At 48.6% G+C, this 18,408-nt stretch overlaps 1 protein-coding gene across 4 annotated transcripts in view; it reads right to left on the bottom strand.

Annotated features, from left to right (window-relative positions):
• Nucleotides 1-2,842: 2,842 nt before the first annotated feature.
• RNF220 (ring finger protein 220) overlaps nt 2,843-18,408 on the bottom strand; it is a 209,605-nt gene continuing 194,039 nt past the window's right edge. For all 4 annotated transcript variants that reach the window (XM_054286102.1, XM_054286103.1, XM_054286104.1 and 1 more), the window contains 3 exons: nt 14,540-14,648; nt 13,330-13,404; nt 2,843-5,778 (listed from right to left, as the gene is read on the bottom strand). In XM_054286102.1, the coding sequence (XP_054142077.1) occupies nt 5,707-5,778; nt 13,330-13,404; nt 14,540-14,648 (256 nt within the window). In that variant the 3' untranslated portion in view covers nt 2,843-5,706. The remainder of the gene's footprint in view (nt 5,779-13,329; nt 13,405-14,539; nt 14,649-18,408) is intronic.

The following is an 18,408-nucleotide window of genomic DNA, read 5'->3' as shown; positions in this document are numbered from 1 at the left end:
CAGTTGTGGTAAAGCAAAATTAACTTTCCCTCAGTAAAAAAACCTATTTGAGTGTTTCCTGTGAGGCAACTGACTCCTGGCTGGCTCCCCTGTGCTGCCCTCTCTCCCCAGGCAGTGGTGATGTTACAGGGTGGTTTTGGAAAACAAAAAAAGGCACTTAGTGGTCAGGCTGGCCCATGTGGCTGGGCTGGAGGGTGCTCAGCTGCTCCTGACAGGGCTGGGAGGGTGTCTGTGCAGCCAGAGCTCCCTGTGGCACTGGGGGAGGCTGTGGTGGGGGACTGGGCAAGCCAGGGGCAGGATCCAGCCAGCCAGGGGTCAGGTTTGGAGCTGGGGCAACATCTTGCAGCGTGGGTAATTCAAATTAGGCTCCTGGGTGGAGACTGACCTGTGCCCACACCTCATAAAGGTGTTTTAAAGGTGTGTGGGCTGAGTTCCATTTTCATGCATGTTGGGATGCTGCAGGCATATGTGTGGAGCTCTGCCATTGATGGAAAAGTGGGAGTGGACGGGATGGAACTGGAACCAAGCAGTCCAAGCCCGTGCTGCATCCCAAAAAGTGCAGGAGGGAGGCCGGTCTCCATTGCCGTGGAGGAGCGGGCAGAGGGCGGCTGTGCAGGCCCCGCGCCGGGCGGGAACAGCTCCACGAGATGGCAGCAGGACCCCTCTTTCCCGCATGGAGACATTTCTAGTCCAGGAGACAGCTGAGCCCATCCTGGCAAAGACCCCAACAGCACAGCTCAGCCCAGCGCTCCCGAGTGCCTGAGAGCATCTCCTGCAAAAGGTCTCCTCTTGGGGCAAGGAAAAAGACCAGCAAGAACTAACTCCGATGACAAGAACTAGAGACTGTGAGTTAATACAGAACAGCATCTCTCCCTAGGGCTGCCTGCCTCTGAATTTGTACTAGATCCCATTCCTCAGCTTTAACTGATTGTTAAAACCAAAAGTCTAGCAGCAGGAATAGCTTTCCTGCCCTTCTCACCTCAGCAGACCAGGTCATAGCACTTCCCTCTCCATCACCCAGGGAAGGCTATCTGTTTTTTAGATCAATCTCTGTAATAGTGTGATCAAGCAGACCATGGCCCAACTTCTGGGAGCTCCACGTTATCAGGACTCTGGAGCTCCCTTGGGTTCCCTGTAGTCCCCAAGCCCTGGGAAATAAGCTGAGCTTAGTCCTGCTCTTCTGAAAAGGCTGGCAGGACCTCCCAGCACACAGGGCTGGGGGCTGAGGATGCAATTAGAAAAGAGGACAGCACAAATGGGGGCCCACAGCCACCACCTAATCTGTCCTCTAATGCCCCCTTGTCCAGCACACCTGGACAACTCCTTCACCCAGCCTGGGGCATGAGCATCCCTCCATCCCCTTCCATTTGAATATCACCCCCCTCCTCTCATTTCTGCATGCTCATATGGCTGCAAGTGCACCCCAGCACCATCACAGACAAGCTATGTGGGCACAGCATCCTTCGGTCACCCTCCCAAACCTATGGGGGCTGGGGCAGGGAGAGCTTGGCCAGCCCTGCTGACAATAGGGTATTGATAAGGAATTAACCTTGAGCCCTTCTTGCTTCAGTGTCAATAGAGCAGGAGCCAAGTACACACGTTTGATTGGAAATCTGTGTTTGGCCTCTGCTGCCTCTGAGCCCATCGAAGGAGAGAGGAGAGGGAGATGTGAACTGCCCTGCTGCCCCCTCCCCACTGGGACCCCCTAGTGGATCCCTCTCAGCTTCCCCAGCCCCTGCTGCTGGAGTTGGCTGTGGGCACCCAGCTCTGGGGGCTGCAGCAGCCCTTGTGCCCCCAGCCTGGCATGTGGAGGGCTGGGTACCAGGGCCCCCCTTGTTCCCTAAAGGGCCTGTGCCCATCTTGCACTGGCCTACACTCCGAGCAGTTTGTTTAATTAAGTGTTTTGCCTAATGGGATTGCCTCATTTCCATAACAAACTGGCGGGCTGTCATTAGGTGGGCTCCCTCATTCATTACTGTTAATTAGATATGGATCCCCCAGAAGGCGGCGCGGGGTGATGAACGAGGCCCCTGACACACGCTATTACACATTAGCATTTTCTCAATATATCCGATACATCACGCTCCTCCGCTTCCTAAAGATATTTTAAATAAAATATTAGCAGCCTGCTGTGGGGTAGGTAGAGAGGGAGGGAGGGTTTCTGCCCTTCGCCCTGGCCTCAGGCCACCTTTGGGCTGGAGGTGGATGGGAGAGGGGCTGAGACGCTTCGCTGCTCCTCTCCAGCCAAAAAAGTGGCCGGATCCCACCTTCTCCCTATCCTTGCCACAGCAGATGGAAAGAGGTCCCTGACATCCTTGCTGCCTCCTCCCACCAGCCTGGGGACCCCCAGCACCCCATCCCTGGGGACACAGCCATGAGGAGGGGTTTGAGAACAGCCCAGTGACCCATCTGCAGAATGTTTGTAAACCAAAAGCGTCGGCGCCAGCCGCGTGCCGGGGGGAACCCGACCTCTGCCCCCCCGTCCCTGGGCTGGGGTAACCCTACACTGCACAGGGGCCCCTAATGCAGGATGTATGGATCTGTTGGGGCTGGGCGTCTCCTGCTCCCACCAAGGCAGCCGATGAGACTTCATTATGGGGGTGTCCCCTGAGGGGTGCCCTTCGCCCTGCCCTCCTGCTCTATGGGGGGACCAGTTGGGGGAACCCACCCGTGGTGGGGCCTGGCGCACGTCCCAGCATCCCCCTGCATCTGTCCCTGCATCCCAAACAGGACCAGGACTCCCCTCTGGGACATTACTCACGTCCAGGAGCTGCGGTGTGTGGTGGTGTCTCTGCTGCCTCTCGCCTGCAAAGGGAAACACAGAGAAGCAGAAAGCGCCCGAGAAGATTTATACTTGTTTAATTAATGTCAAATGTAGTTTACAAACGGGAGTGACAAGTACCTCTTTGTATAGTATACACTGACACACAATCATTGACACACCGGAATATCGCTTTGTGCAACTGGGATTCTTTGGGCAAAGATAGGTAACTCTGATATTTCACTTTTTCTTTTTTTAAATCATTTAAACTCATTACAGAAGAGGGGAAGTGGCGGATGCCTGTTACAAACTGGGATGCCTCTCTCCCCAGCCTTCCCCCTGCAGCTTCCCCCTTGAAAACAGGGGATGGCTTTACAATTTAAACAAACAAAAAAAAAAAAAAATTACCAAAAATAAACCCCAAAGCAAAGAACCAATGACTAGTTACATATGGTTTTACACATACGTACATAAAGCACACGGCTGGTCCACAACACCTGCCAGAGGGGCCCTGGGAGGGAGCTGGGCTATTTCCAAGGAAGGGCTGGGTAGGGGCCTCCTACCCTCTTGCCCTTCCTGGCTGTCTCTCAAACCCACCTGGCTGCAGCCTCTCCATCTCTGAGACTTTAACACCAGCACACTCCCAGCTGAGCCACGTGCCCTGCAAGGTTTTCTCCCTTTGCAAATCCAGCCTGAGCTGTGCATGCCTGCCCTTCCCCTGCCTCGTGCTGCCTGCTGCAGGGTTACCCCGCAGTGACAGCCCCTGCCTGCAGTCCCCCTGTGAGGGCAAGAGCCTCTGGGGTGCCCCAGCTTCCTCTGGCTCCCAGGAGCTCTGCTGGCACAGAGCAGAGGAGGCTGCAGCTCTCTGGTCTCAGAAGCCACACACAGATAGGAGCTTGCACACAAGGGGAACTCCCAATTAGGAATTGTCACCTTTTGATGAGATGTTTATGAAATAACAGCTCCTTCAGTTTCATTTGAGGTTTTTTTGGGTGCAGTGGGATCCTTCTGAAATCAGTCAGGAGGTGCCAAGGCTGCAGCTGTTCTCTGCAAAGAGTTCAGGGTAGGGAAGCAGTAGTGGGACTGTCACACTCCCCACACATCCTGCTTATCCAGTCCTTCCCTCTCTGGAAACACCCCAGCAGCGCTGGGACCCAACTCCCAACCCCTCATCCACTGCTTTTTCCAGACTGTCTTGAAATGTCCGGCTGTGTTGTGCTGCCAGGTGGGATCTGCTTGGAAAGGAGTGGGGCAGATGAACTTTCCCACTCCCTGTCTTCTGGATGTGGGGAGCTGGCACCCCACAACTGCCCAGGAAGCCGTGGCAGGGATGCACAGTGTGGAGCTGGGAGAAGTCCCAAGGCCTTGGGAAATGGGTCAGTATCTGATTCCTGGATCCTGACAATAAAAGAAAGAACAAAAAAACAGGCCAGATGGCAGCTTTGGTTAAGGCTGAGGATGCGGGAGACAGGGACAAGCATGAGGGACTGCAGGGGACCTCTGGGTCCAGCTGAGAGTGTCTTTGCTGGATCCTGGGAGTGGCAGTGGGGACGAGACAAGGCTGCCTTGGCTCCCTGCCCTGGTGCCAAAACCTCTTAGGAAAAACACAGGCTGCAGGAGAGTGGGAGCTGGGGGATGCGAGAGCAGGGCAGGGCTGGCTCTGCCAGGCAGCCCCACAAGGGAATGGCTGAGTGTCTGTGGGCAAAGCCACCAGCAGCACCATCCTGAGCAGCCCAGGCACCCTCAGCAGGAAATGCTGCCCAGAGGAGGAAAGCAAGGCCAGGCAGGGCAGGGAAGGGGAAGGGGCTGTGGCTGGAGGAGCACAGGCAGCAGCCGGACCCTCGAGCAGGCACTCCCAGCCAGGGGAGAGGACAGGGCTCTGACAGACTCCCTCCTTCCAGCTCCTCACCATTTGCTCCTTGCCCAGCTGGGAAAGATAAAGGGGGCTGAGCCAGATTCCCCCTGTCCTGCCTGGCCCCCGGTGAGGAGTTAAAAGCTGTGTCTTTCCGGGGATAACGATTCTATTATAAATAGCCCCATTAGCTACAACTAATGACAAAAATCCACCTCCTCTACTCCCCATAAGTTCTGTAAGTTATGGGCAATGCTACAGCCATTACTAAAAGCTGTTAACTTCATATCTGAATGAGGAAATATACACCACAGAACATTAAACCATTTATATTATATATATGTATATATATACTTTTTTTAAACTAATGACTTTAATGCCAAAACTTTGCTGAACCAAGAAAAATATGGGTTTAATGTTCTCTGCTCATTTTTTTTCTTCTTTAAAAAAAATACAACCCAAAGAAAAGAAAGGGAAACTTATTAGTATGTAATGTTTGAGTCTATCCCATTTATACACAACATTGTAAACATATATAATCTATATTACATGTGCTTCATTTCTGCCTGGGTGTGTTTTTTTTTTTCTTTAAACCTTTTAGTCATCACTAGAACACCACAAAAAACCAAAACAGAACCAAACAAAAAAAAAATCAAACCAAAACAAATAAAAACAAAAACTGATCAAGGAACACAAGTTACAGGTTATTTAACATCTTTCTGTGAAGGGTCCCTTCCCCAGTCTCCTGGGGGCAGAGTGGTCAACAACACAGTCCAAAGGAGGGCTCACGAGCCATCCACAATGCCAAGCCAGCTCCAGGGAATGGGTGATGGGGAACATTGATTTTAAAAAAGGGGGCGTCACAACAAAGGATTTGGTTTTGCCCGCTGCAGATGCTGAAGGAGGTCTCAAACTGCAGGACCTAGCAGCCGAGGCTCCCCACTGCTCCTGAATCCTCGAGTCCATGTCTGGAGTCTCTGGTTTGTTTTTTCTTTAAATTTTAAAACGTCTTTTTTTTGTTGTGGTCGTTCTTCTCCCCCTGGGTGTGATGAGCTGAGCCGAGTAGCTGGGTCCTGCCCTCCTGCTGGGTCCTTCATAAGTAGATGCGCCGAAGGTCTCCGGGAGACGTGATGGTGTTACACTGAGGACAGAGCTTCTTGGCACCCTGCAAGCAGCAGATGAGATGCACAGTGTGAGAGTGTGAAGGACATCCCTGCCCTTGGCCTGGGATTGCAGGAGCAGTAAGGCCCTCCAGGCAGGGCCATGGCCTCCAACAGTGAGCACAGGATGGGCGAAGGGGGAGTCCCAATGCCTTCCTTGCCTGCCCTGCAAGCCCCTTGTCCTTCTCCAGTCCCTGGCACGAGGCAGCTGGACAAGCAGGAGTTCTGCAGAGGGCTGAAACCCAGAGCCCAGCTGCATCACCCAACTCAGCACCATTGTCACCACTGGTTTCCAGGGAAATCTGCTCCTTTTTGTTTCCCTTGCTCACCTGCAGCCCATGCTGAATGAGTTCAGACCACTGAACAGGCAGAAAATCAACCCAGCTGCCACAAGTGAAGCTTTCAGCAGGGATGACTGAGCTGGTTCATGGGGGGCTTGGACCATCCCTTTCACAATGGGACACTGCCTTGTCCATCCTGCAAAAGCCTAAGAGCTGCTGGCATGAAGGAACCCTCCGTCCCGTCCTCCCCAGCTCACACAGATTCTGCAGAGATGAGTCTCTTCTGCCAAGGTGAGCTGGAAACAGCAAACTGATGTGAGCTGGGGTGGGGTAATGGGTGGCCAACAGGAACACTACAGGAAATAAAACAAGGGCTGATGTGCCATCTATCACTGAGCCTGACAGCAAGAGGGTGTTAATAAACATCAGAATCGGGGTCAACCTAAGCCGGTCATCATTAGATTGGCAGATGTGAAAGACAACTGATGGGAAAAATGACAGAAAGATGGCTCTGCTGTGAGGCAGCCTCCCAACTACAGCACCAGCAGCGTGGGAAACTGGGATGGCCCTCTCTGTTCCCACTGCACATTATTCCCTGCAGTCATGGACCTGGCACACCTGCCATTCCCTGAGCTTTGCACTCCTGGACATTCCCAGTTGACAGCCCTTGCTGCCAGCGGCTCAGCTGTTGACAGAACACATGTAGGGACCATGGGCACCTGCACCTGATCTAAACCAGTCACACACAAAGTCCTGTTGAGCTAGAGTTGAATGAAGTGTCTGTAAAAGACCCTCAGAACAGCCTGGCACACCTCAGGGTGAGCGACACTCTTGGGGTCAGTGACAGGCTGGCAGTTTGTCACTGAAGGACAGACCACTGGTGGTGTGGATAGCATGCCTAACATTGGTGCTGATGCCTGTGGGCACATCATTCCAGTTATCTGGGACAACCACCGTGTCTGTTTAGATTTTCAGCCTTTCAGGACATCCCATCCTGTGCAATGCATCATGCAGCCCTATGCTCTGGTCTTCACAGAGTGGACTTGGCATGCTGGATTCTGGGAGGAGCAAGTGCAACCTGTAACTCAAAGGAAAGGCTTAAAATGCTGATGAAATGGAAACTTGAGTGCACTGGAATTTCGCAGAGCCTGTTTATTTAAAATGCCTCTTTGCTTATGTTCAATGCCTCACCTTTGGATCTCCAGAACTAGAAACAGCAAGCTCTGCTCTGCATGTCCCAGTAAAAACTTGATGCAGTGGTGAAAACATGAGAGAGAAATCTGAACATCTGCCCCTTCTGCCACTGTGCTGACATAGCAGCACTCCCCAGGGGCTCACTAATCTGGAGGCAAATGCCACGAAATATCCTGTTTCAATTGAGTCTCTGTTCAGTTTCATGTGTTCCCCTTTTCCTTGGAGGCACCTGTTGCATCTAGTTGCCCTCCTGGCATCAACTTTGTAGCTGGAGGGGGTCCCAAAGGAAGTGGCAGGGAGGTGCTGAGGGATTAATTCACAGCATGCTGTCCGAGGCACAGCAGCTGGCAGCTGCCTGTTCAAGCTTTCTTGTGTGCCCTGAAAAGCAGAAGTAAGTGTGCATGGGGACTTGAAGCACTCCAGATGTGACTAGTGCCCACATCTGTGTCCATGCTCTCCTTCCTGAGACAGGCTTTCTGGCAAGGGGCAGCAAGGCACCGAACCAAAGGCTGCAAGTGCTCACTCTAAGCACTCAGCCCACAGGGATGGCAGAAATGAAATCAAGTGCATCTTTGCTCTCTTCCATAGCAAAGCAAGGTCAGGTATGCAGTTCCCTCACACTACAGGGAAAGGGAGGATGGCTGGATTTATCTTGCCAGACCTTGGCATCTCTGTCCCAGAGATCTGTTTTCTGCACCACGTGCTGATGGCTTTAGGGGCATTCACTCTCCCACTTAAGGCTGAGAGCTGCAAATGCATAACCAGGGACAAGTTTTCAACCCTGTCACAAAGCAGAACCCAACTACATGGAGCTTGACCTATTTTCTGCAAAAGCTGCATGATCACAGATTGATTTAGGGCAGTGGGGGATACTGCTTCACCTGCACATGGGAGGCACAGCTCATCCTTGAGCTCTGAAGTGTGGGTACATTGAAGGGAACAATGGCATCCTGGAAACCTCCAGCAGCCTGGCCTGAATGTGGTGCAGGCTGCACGTGGCACGCTGGGCCCAGGGCTCTGGGTCTCCTAATACTTTGGACACTTGGGGATGCGTTTTTCTTTCATATTATTTGAAAGTGCCCTCCTCTGCACACGTAAGCATGTGTGGTAAATTCAGAACTAAGTCCTGATTTTTTACTTTTTAGATTGAAGTTGCTCAGAACCTTGTTCCTTACATCTGACTTTTTGGTGTAGGTATATAACATTTATCTGGACCAGTGATTAAGCTCTCCTCTCTTGTGGAGAGGCACATAAGCTTGTACACACACACATGCTGGCACAGGCACAATGAAAAAGCGTTTGCTCCCCCACTGCTCACCTGCCAGCTGGGGTTACTAAACTTTTCCCTTGAAATAATAACGCTGTGGAATAATAAGTCCCACCTGTCGGCCATTTCTTTTTCTTTTTTTCCAGGTCCTTCTGCTCCTTTCATCATAGCTACATGGAAAAGCCTTGATGTGTTATGGCTGTGTGTGCTGGAGTAAAGGCCACCTCAGCTTTTCCATTATAAACCCCAGTTTTGAGGGGTTTATAAAACTCTGCTGCAAGAAGTTTGCTCCAGGGCTGTTACAAAGCAAAGAAACGGGGCTGGAACCAGGAAGGAGTTTATTTTTTCTCCTCCTTTCTTAATTAAAATTTGGCAAGTGATTGATCCACAATACAGGCTAATCACTTGGGGTAGTAGTTTGAAAAATGCATTAACGAGAGCTGAGATGTTGAAAAGTCGTTAGGGCTTACATGGTGCCAGGAAGGATTGGACTAGTTTGTCTTAAAATTGACTCTTAAAAAAAATGGTATGATGTATGCTATAAATTGGCTAAAGCAAGGAAACTTCTCACAAGGAAGGATTTAGGCACTTCCTGCTGTCCCGTGGGTCTAAAAATGGGCAATTTCCAACAATGTGCTACCAAGGACAGAGAATAAAGAGACAAAGAAACAGAGTGGGCAAAGAAAGTAAAATCGAAGCAGAGAGATGACAGAAAGGACCCCAACCAAGAGCCAGCTTCTTGCCAGGAAAGGAACTGAATGCCAAGATCCAATTCTCAACCAAGGCATCAGCCTCCTCTCCCACGCATGCCTCCAGACAAGTGTGGAGCTTCTTCTCTGCAGATGCTGATTCCCAGAGAAACAGCTGTCCTCCACTGCCACTGTGGGGTAATGGGGTCAAACCAGCAGGAGAACAACTTCTTTCACCAAACCTCCTCAAAGGGTGGAGCTCACCCCCACAGGCTGCTGGAGGCCAGAGCTGAATAATGCTAATTAATAACCAGAGAGATGAGAACATCATGAAGGCTCAAGTGCAGCATCCATGCAGCTGCTGACTCAGGAGGTCCCTACATGTTGCTGAAGCACTGAGGAATCCCCCAGAAGGGCTGCTCTGTATCTGTATCTGTGCTGTTCTGTACAAAACCACTCCAGCCCACATGGCATATATGGTCCTAGAGCCTAGAAAGAGTGGCAAGGCTAAGGATGTAGTAATTACCAAAGATATAAATGTGTCAACTGCAGAGCACAGCATATATTGATGGATCCCCTGGAAGCATTTTGTGATGAAGAAGGCTTTTTAGAAGTGATTTTTTCCTGCTCTTGTAGTTGTCATTTTCAAATAAGCCCAAGACAGGCAGGCACAAGCCTGAAGTCAGCAAATACATGCGGGAAATGCTGGATCTGGCTTGTACAGGTGATGGGGGAAACTCAGTAAACTGCATTTGTACAAATAAACCTGTCCTCTTTCAGCCCTTGCACCGACCAACAGCAACAACAAACAACAGCCTGACTTAGTTTCCAGCTCCATTTACCTTATAAAGAAGGATACCAGGGATTGGGAAATCACACAACTACAGCTCAGAGGGACATCAAGAACTTGCTGACCCATTCCCTGGACAAGATCCCCTCAACCTGAATTACTGCTGACAGACACACATCAACCCTGTTCTCACAGACTTCCAAGGATGGAGGCTCCAAACCTCCCCAGCAGATCACTACAGCAGATGGACAATCTCTTCTGCCAGAGAAGTCTCCTCAGGAGAAGGAAAATACAAATCTCACCCACTATTAGCTGTAAGGTCCCCTCTCAGGGGAAGGATGGGGACTAGGCAGACTCTTACAGAGGGAGATTCATCCCCTACGACCCCATGACTTGGGCTGTAGTCCAACAACCAGCTGAGGATGGACACCCACCATGAGGATTGTCAACATTCAGGGAAAGGAACTCCACCAGCTGCTGCCCAGGCTAAGTCTTGCTCCTGCAACACCATTTCCTCTCCTATCTTTGAAGAACCTGCACATGTTTTCAGGGCTTCTAAAAGGGATCACAGGTAAATCACTCCATGATTTTAGTTCTCTTAAGGCATCTCCAGGGTCCCTTTCTGCAACCCCAGCCTTTGCTTCAGAGATGGAGTCTCCTCTGGTCAATGTTTCGACCCCAGAACTTGCAACCTGTTGATGTGCTGAGCTCCAGTATAATTATACCTAACCTAGAGAGTCCAGCAATCATTTATAGAGTTAGTGATTAAAAGTCTCTTCCCTGCCCTTTCCAACAGAACAGTTATAATTTGGAATTGAACATCAAGAGCCAAAATTCCAAAAATTTTATTTTCATCAAGTCTAAGCATTTTAAGATCCAATCCTCATCAGTGCCCTAAACACTATCAAGTCAGATGCTCAGACCATTGTACTATTGTATCCTAGAAAATGTTTAAACCTTAGGTCCATAGACACATGTGAGCACCACATTTCACCCTGTCTTCAATACCCTGCAGAGGTTCAGAAGTGCTCCGGGGCACTCTGAGCCTTCAGTTCCAGGGCCTTGTTCAGCACATGATCCTTGCTCTCTCGGGCACACTCACACTCTAAGTTAATGTTAGATCTTGGCTGGGCATGTAGGCACGGGCACAGAGGAGAAAGGGGACTTTTCACCAGCGTGGATGGCAGATCTCCAGACTGTTCAAAAGGGGCCGGAAGCCTGACACAACCCGCCTGCTCCAACTCCTATTAACTCCAACAAATTGTTTATTGCACAACAGCAGAAAAACGCTGCCCCTCTCCCCCAGCCAAGTCTTTCCATGTGTGCTGCACGCGCAGGCTCCCTCCTCCCAGCCCACTGGGGAGCCAGCTTTATACCCAGGGAAAGGTAACAGCAGCGATTATTACACACACTATCCCACAGCTCCTCGCTTGTTAAAAAAAACAAGAGTCTCTTTTGTGCCCGAAATAAAAGGAGATACCTTAATTAGAACAATGCAGGTTGGTAAGCATTAAACACTGAGCCCAGCTGCTGTATGCCATTAAATTCATAAAAAGGGAGGGAGAAAGGAGGGCAGTCTTAACGAGATTACACACATTGACTTTGATCAAGACACAAAAGCACCAAGGCGTTCCAGGGTTTTTATTGCTGTCTTCAGGCTACATTTTAATGGTTACATTAGAAACATGCGAACACAGGCTGGGAGATTTTTTTGAGATGGGAAAGGGAGTGCAAGCATGCCTTGTGAAAAGGCCTGGTTTAATAAATTGGGGGCTGCAGGGAGAGGCTAGGACTGGGGAACACATGAGTAGTCATTTATTAATTGCTTCCCCTATGCAAGTGCCAAGTCCTAACATGATATCTTGCTGGACTACTCCCATCCCGCCTGCCTGGTCAGCAGAAGAGCCACGTGCAGATCACACACAGCCAGATTCATCACCACCTTTCTCACAGAGCTCTGGGGGGAGATGGCTTCCCCTCTGCAAGGGAAATGTTAATCCCTCAGCACTTGGAGTGACTTTCCCTGTTCTCATGAGAGGCTGTGACTGCTGAACATGACAAAAAGGGACCTGACTGAAGTTGAACTAAGTTGCTGCTGAGCCTAAGAACAGCCTGAAATTAGTGCCACAGATTTAGAACATGACTTGAGGCTGGTGGGAAGAGGAGAGGACAAAGACTTCAGAGTAAAGAAAATGAAGAGGAAATTAGTGTTTTATCTTGTGCTCTTAGCACCAGTGAAAGACAAGACTACTCCTCATTTAGCAAAAGTGGCAGAGCACATATTCATCCAGACACCTCACAGCAACATACCCACACATGTGTCTTTTATAAGATGCTGCTAAAATGTTTACAAAAGCTTGTATAACGTAAATAGTGACGGGGTGTAGCTGAAGAGCTATAAAATACAGCCCAAGGGATAGCCAAGTTATTGAGTTGCTATTAGTACTCAAGCCTACAGGCACTTCACCATCCTGGTAACTTTTCTTGGACAAGACTTTTAAAAGGCAGGATTTAAAGGAGCACGATCAGCTTAATCGTAATTCCAAGCACACAATGTGTTTTATAAAGTAGAGTAATGCCTTCCAGGAACAAGTTTTTAGGAGTGGCATTCCCTTATATTTTTTGCAACCCAACACTGTATCATCTTGCTAACAGGAGAACTAGAAAGCACAATTGACTATTTTCCACTCCCCAGCCTAAACAAAATGAAAGCCCTGAAAATCAGCTGCAGAGGGGACGTTAAAGGCTGATTAAAGCCCACAGTTTTAACACAGGAAAAGAAAACACTACTGGGTCACCTATTCAATGTTCAAGGTAGTTCCCAATCTTGTAAACAGAATGGCATATGCCTGAAAACCACACAGTGCTATTCCAAGTAATCTAAAAAACATAGATTCACATTAAAAAAGCTCCCTTCCATATCCTCTCTCCTAAAGATGACTCCCTTTGCTTCAGGGGAATATTATGTTTCTCAGAAGCTACCCATTCCATGAAATCTCAGTGGATTTGGCCTCCATTCTCACAGCTTTACCTCTCTGCATGGATGCCCCACAGAAAATTACTGAAAGGCAAGGCAGTCCCTGGCACAGAGCTCTTCCCACAGCAGCAGAGGAAAAGGCAAGGGGCAAGACAGAGCTTGGGTCACAACGACTCCAACAACCATGTCAAAGCTAGAGTGGGGTGTTAAACAGCCAGGCTTGGGAAACCTGCAAGCACAGCAGTCAGATTGTTTAAAATAAAGCAAAAAGCACCCTCCCCTGTGGCAATCTAGAATAAAGTATCTGAGAAGAGTGAAAAAGGCTGTAAGTGAACAAGAAAGCAGACAAGAGCCTCACCAGAGTCCGCAGCCAGCATTCTTCACAGTGCACATGCCAGCACTGAATAGAAGTCAGGGGCATTGTGTAGGAGTCCTGAGGAAAAGAAGCAAACATATTATTTCCATAGCAGTGATCTAGTGATTCTTCACTCCCAACCCCATCACAATGCCTTTCTTTGTGGGTAACACTGTCTTGTATTTTGTTAAAAAAGTTGGTTAAAAGAACCAACTTGTGTAATATATAAGTTGTATTTTTGTAATGTTTGTACAGAAGTGGCAGAAAGTCTCCTTCAATCCCTTTTCTTGGCTTCCCAGAACTCCTGTTGGAAGCCCATAATCCACTCAAGTGATGACCTAGCTCAGAAGAGTTATCACAAAAGCATCTGAAGTTGCTCTGGCCACCTGCCGTTATTCTCATCAGAAAGGTCACCAGATCACATGAAAACCAGTGACAGGATAAGATCAACCCTTACCACAACTCAGCTCTGCAGGAACAGCGTAACCACATCCCAAGAATGCTGCTGCTATTTCAGCAGACATGCCTTCTCAGGGAGCTATCTCCTATCATTGCTAACAAACCTCTGGAAATCAGCAGCCAGCTGCTGTCCCTTCTATGGGATGAGTGACAAGGGCTCCACTCCCACACCCCCAAACTGCGAGCTGGCTGGGAGACAGAAGCCTGTGCATCAAGCTGAAGTTGCAGAGGGAGCTCTCCACCAAGCAGAATGTTCTGTCCTCAGCAGAACACAAACCCAACAGGAGATGTAGAGCCCTGCAGGCTTGGACCATCAGAGGGAGCTGCTGCCCTTCCTGAGGAAGGCCACAGCATCACCAGAGAGCACGCAGGACACTGGCAACTTTTATATGCTCAGGCAACATCCCTGTTCCCAAATCAGAAAAGGTGAGCTCTGATCACAGATTCTGCTCTCTCCTATGTACCTAAATTTGCATATCCAGGAGAAGGATGCTGGTATTTGGGAGTTTTCTACAGGAAGGCAGAAAGTCTTCTGAAGTTGGGCCTTTCTTGATCCTGATATAGAGCGACAGCTACAAATACCAGTGAAACAACGTAATTCATACAGAAATTTGAGTTATTAAAACCTTAATTTGGAAGGCTAATTGGTGATGAGTTCCTCCAGTCTGCCTGAAAAAGGAGAAAAGCTTCTCCCCTCCTCAGCAAAGATACCAAGACATTTCTGATTCATTACCAGGAGTGGAGTGCTACTCACCATGCAAATGAGACATTTATAGCGGTCCCCACGGGAAAGCTGCCTTTCTAACTCACGGACACGAGCCTTTAACGCTTCAAATGTTGTCACTGCCGAGTCTTCTGTAATTCTGCAAAAGATGATGAAGAGTGGCCATCACTGAGCACACAAGACTGTTAAAGAGTTTGGGGCAAAAAGGATCCCACAATAGGTACTGCACAGGAAATGGCATCGTATTTCAAACTAATACATCCAACTTGGGTTAAAAAAGAACTCCTGAAAAGCCTGGTGTGAATTCTTTAAAGTGTCTTTCTAAACACTTCCAAACACATCACAAAAGAACACAACCAGTGCTGGAGTTGCCAGCTTCATACAGAGCAAGACACAGACATTTAAAGAATAGATATTTTTGTTGGGGATTTTTGTTTGTTTTCTGCCTTTTTTTTGTCTCTCTTAAGAGATTACTTAGGACCACATGCTTGAGACAAAGTTCTGTATGTTGCTTTAAAGCTGCTGATATAACTTTTTGTGGGCAATAGGAGCTGTTCTTCCCCTTAGAGAGTGGAGGCCTTTGCTGGCCATCAGCCTCCATGAAATGCAAAATCAGCTCATTACACAGGATCAACACAATGGCTTATATTAATGAAAGCCCCAGCTTTTTGATTCTAATACTGAAAGAATGGAGAAACCAAAAGCACTGGACATGGTGCCAACAGGGTGGCTATAAAAGCAGCTTTACAATCTCAGCTTTCCCATTTCCCAGCATCATTTTTGATGGGCAGCATTATCTCTTTTGTCACAGAGGCTCTGTGCTGAGGCCAGGCAAGTGTATTTTCATGGTTCTGCAAGGCTGGTGAAAAGAGCAACTTGCCAACCTACAAGCAAAGGCAGACAGCAATGCTTAGCAAATGAAATACAGGGAGCATTAAATACAAGGATGCATCACTCCAGCATGCTGCAAAATCTGATTTCTACACAGTGCAGCCACAGGGAGGGGCCCTCAAGTATTCCCCAGAAAAGATTTAAGAGAATTGGCATAAAGGCTCTCACTTTCTTGAATAAAAACAAAGCCAACAATTTTCACATGTGTCAGTGCATTTCTGGCATCTCCAAGCAGACTCCAGCTCAGAAGAACCTGAAGAGCATCTCGACACCACAAGCTGCATCATCAATCACAAGATAACCCACAGTGGCATCTATGTCTTCTACCTTTTTAGAGGATGATTCATCAACAGGTGGCTAAGGCACAGTCTAGTGGAATTACTACAACCAGTGAAGTGAGCTGCAATCTCAGCACTCGCTGCAGGCAGGCACTCACTCCTTTGTTCATCAGTCACTTGCTGCTAGCATGCAGGGAGGGACTTGGGGTATCTCCCACAAGCTGATTCTGATGGCTTTTCCCAAGGCTTTGGTTATGGAACTAGTCAAAGAGATCTTGGGTGTTTTTCCTAATTATGACACTTCAGAAGGAAGTGAAGCTGCTGGAATGTATATGGTTAACTACCAGTGCTACAAAGCTCCTTCAACTTCACTCCTGCCTTTGTGCTGATGAGACACGCTCTGCATGAGCTGAGATCTTCATCAGAAGGAGATTCATTGCAAGTGACAGCTGCCAGCAAATGGTAACAATTTTAAAACTGCAAAAAAGGTAAAGAAATACAAATGTCCCATGACAGCCTAGTGGGTGAGGACTGTCTGGGGACAGGGACACTGTGGATTCAAGTCTTGGAATACATAAATATTCTTTGGAGCAAGATGAAAGAGTTTCAGTAGGAGACAGTCCTCCCTGCTGTGAAAACACCCACCTGCTCCTGCTCGTTGGTATAAATTATTACCACATCCCAGCTTGAGTTCTCACCCTCAAGAAAGAGTTGCTAGCATTTTCAAATAAAGTCAAGAAAGGTGTTAGTTTTGTCCAAGGAAGAAACAGATTTATTTATTTATAGCTTGAAGATTATTGTTGGCTGAGAAAATTGTTTCTCTTCCAGTCTGGCCCACCATTGAACTAATGCTGGCTGAATACTGAGGCTAAATTTGACTTCATGGAGTCCATTTCTCCTTCTGCATGCACAAGGGAACTGGAGGTGTAAAGGCAGTGAGTGTGACTCCTGCCCAAAGCAGGTGGCAAGTAGAATTCTAAATTCTCCTTTTATCATCTGTGGAGCTGGCTGCTCTCCTCAGATGGGTGCAGCAACTCAGAAAGGAAAGGGAAAAGTTGATTCTTTGAGCAGATACAAACAAATGTCCATTCATCCCCAGTCCCAACCCAGTAACAGTCAAAATTTGAAAAGGAAAAATTTGCCACTGCAACAACTAGAGAAGATAGAAAATGGTTTGTTTATAGAAACCTAAACAGCTGACCCCCATTGGCCAATTTCGGAAAGTGAGATAATCGCACCTGTCCAGTAATAAACGAATGAATCAGAAAAGGAGGCTGAATAGAGGTATAAGCAATAATGCTCAGAGGCTGCCTGATACAATGGGCAATCAATAGGAGGGCTGTAGATCAGGGTGCTAGTTAGCTGGAAAATTACCACACCACTGCGTGCGTCACGCTGTAGGGATCCTGGACAATCAATGTGGGAGGTATTGATTTAGTTATTATCACTTCATATGCTCCAGACATTGTTAAATATACATTTATTAACAAGACTGGGGTGCACTGGTAAGAGAGGGAGCTTTAGCCACTGCGATATCTCCCAGCACTGATCAAAGCTCAGCTATGACAGAATTTAAACTCCATGTGCTTCCTGCCAAGCCAGCCCACAGGACAAATCCTGACGCACAGCACAGTGCTGAAGACACAGCTCCTACTTCACATGAGAGATAGGAGTTTTGGCTCTAAGTGAACATTTTGCACTTGAGATTTCAGGAAAACCTCTCGGAGCAGCAGCAACAAGGGATGTGGCAGCCAAGGGTCAACCCAAAGCGAGCGATAATTGCATGGTTACTTCGGAAAAGCTGGAGGAAATGAGGTCAAGGGAAATAGGGAGAACATTAGTAAATAAAGGAAACTGAAACTACCTCCAGGGATGGAATAAAGACGAGAGTCACTTCCCATGTGTCTGGCTCCCGTGGTGGCCAGAGCACTTGGGACACATGCCATTCCATTTAGTGTCATTTTACCGTCAACCTGCCGCTTGTATCCTAAAGATAAGCATCGCTTAGGAGCAACTCTTCCTGCAGCAGCAATCTTGGGAACTCCCTCAGGATTCCCTCTTGTGTGTGCACCTTGTTTGCGCCTGCCTGGACACAGCCGGGAGCAGCCTTGGGCAGAATTTTTACAGGGTAGCGCCAGGGTGGAGCGAGGGTCAGAAAGCCAAGTGCCACGGACAGGGGAAGGCTGTGTACAAGCTTCCCTGCCAAGTGAGGCAGAGGGAATTACGGAGAAGGAATTGGCTCTCTGCTTTGCCTTGACCTCATGTTGGATGCAAGAGGACTCTTAACAATTTTGCGCCTCAGCGCTCTGATTTGACGTGTTTGGATAACGTCATTTATCAGCCTCCAGGGAGACCTGCTGAGCACAAGGGCTGCCAAGAGCTATACCTTGAGCCCCAGTGCTCATGCTTCCCCAGCAGGTGTGAGAGGCCTCCCCAGTACCTGAACTGTCCTCTCTGGCTGAGGATGTATCAAGAGGGCACCTCCATCGTGGAGTAGAGACTTGCTGTGACAACACCACACAGGGAGCCTGAGTGAGAATGCTTATGCAAGAGCAAAATCAGGAAGGGAGGGCTCCTTGTGGGAGAAGCTGGGTCCTGTACTTCTCCCTGGACTTTGTGGTTAAGTTTTCCACACCTTGGCAGTCACAGCTGAGGATGCTGGGTATCAGGAAGTCTGGGCAGACAGCATGTGATAATTTTCAGTCTTTGTGCCCGATACACATTTTTCCA

Source organism: Melozone crissalis, unplaced genomic scaffold (assembly GCF_028551555.1).
Source record: "Melozone crissalis strain CALT ecotype California unplaced genomic scaffold, PUWL_Pcris_2 ptg000045l_1, whole genome shotgun sequence".
Classification (NCBI taxonomy): Eukaryota; Metazoa; Chordata; class Aves; order Passeriformes; family Passerellidae; genus Melozone; species Melozone crissalis.
This window is presented reverse-complemented; position numbering and strand designations above follow the sequence as displayed.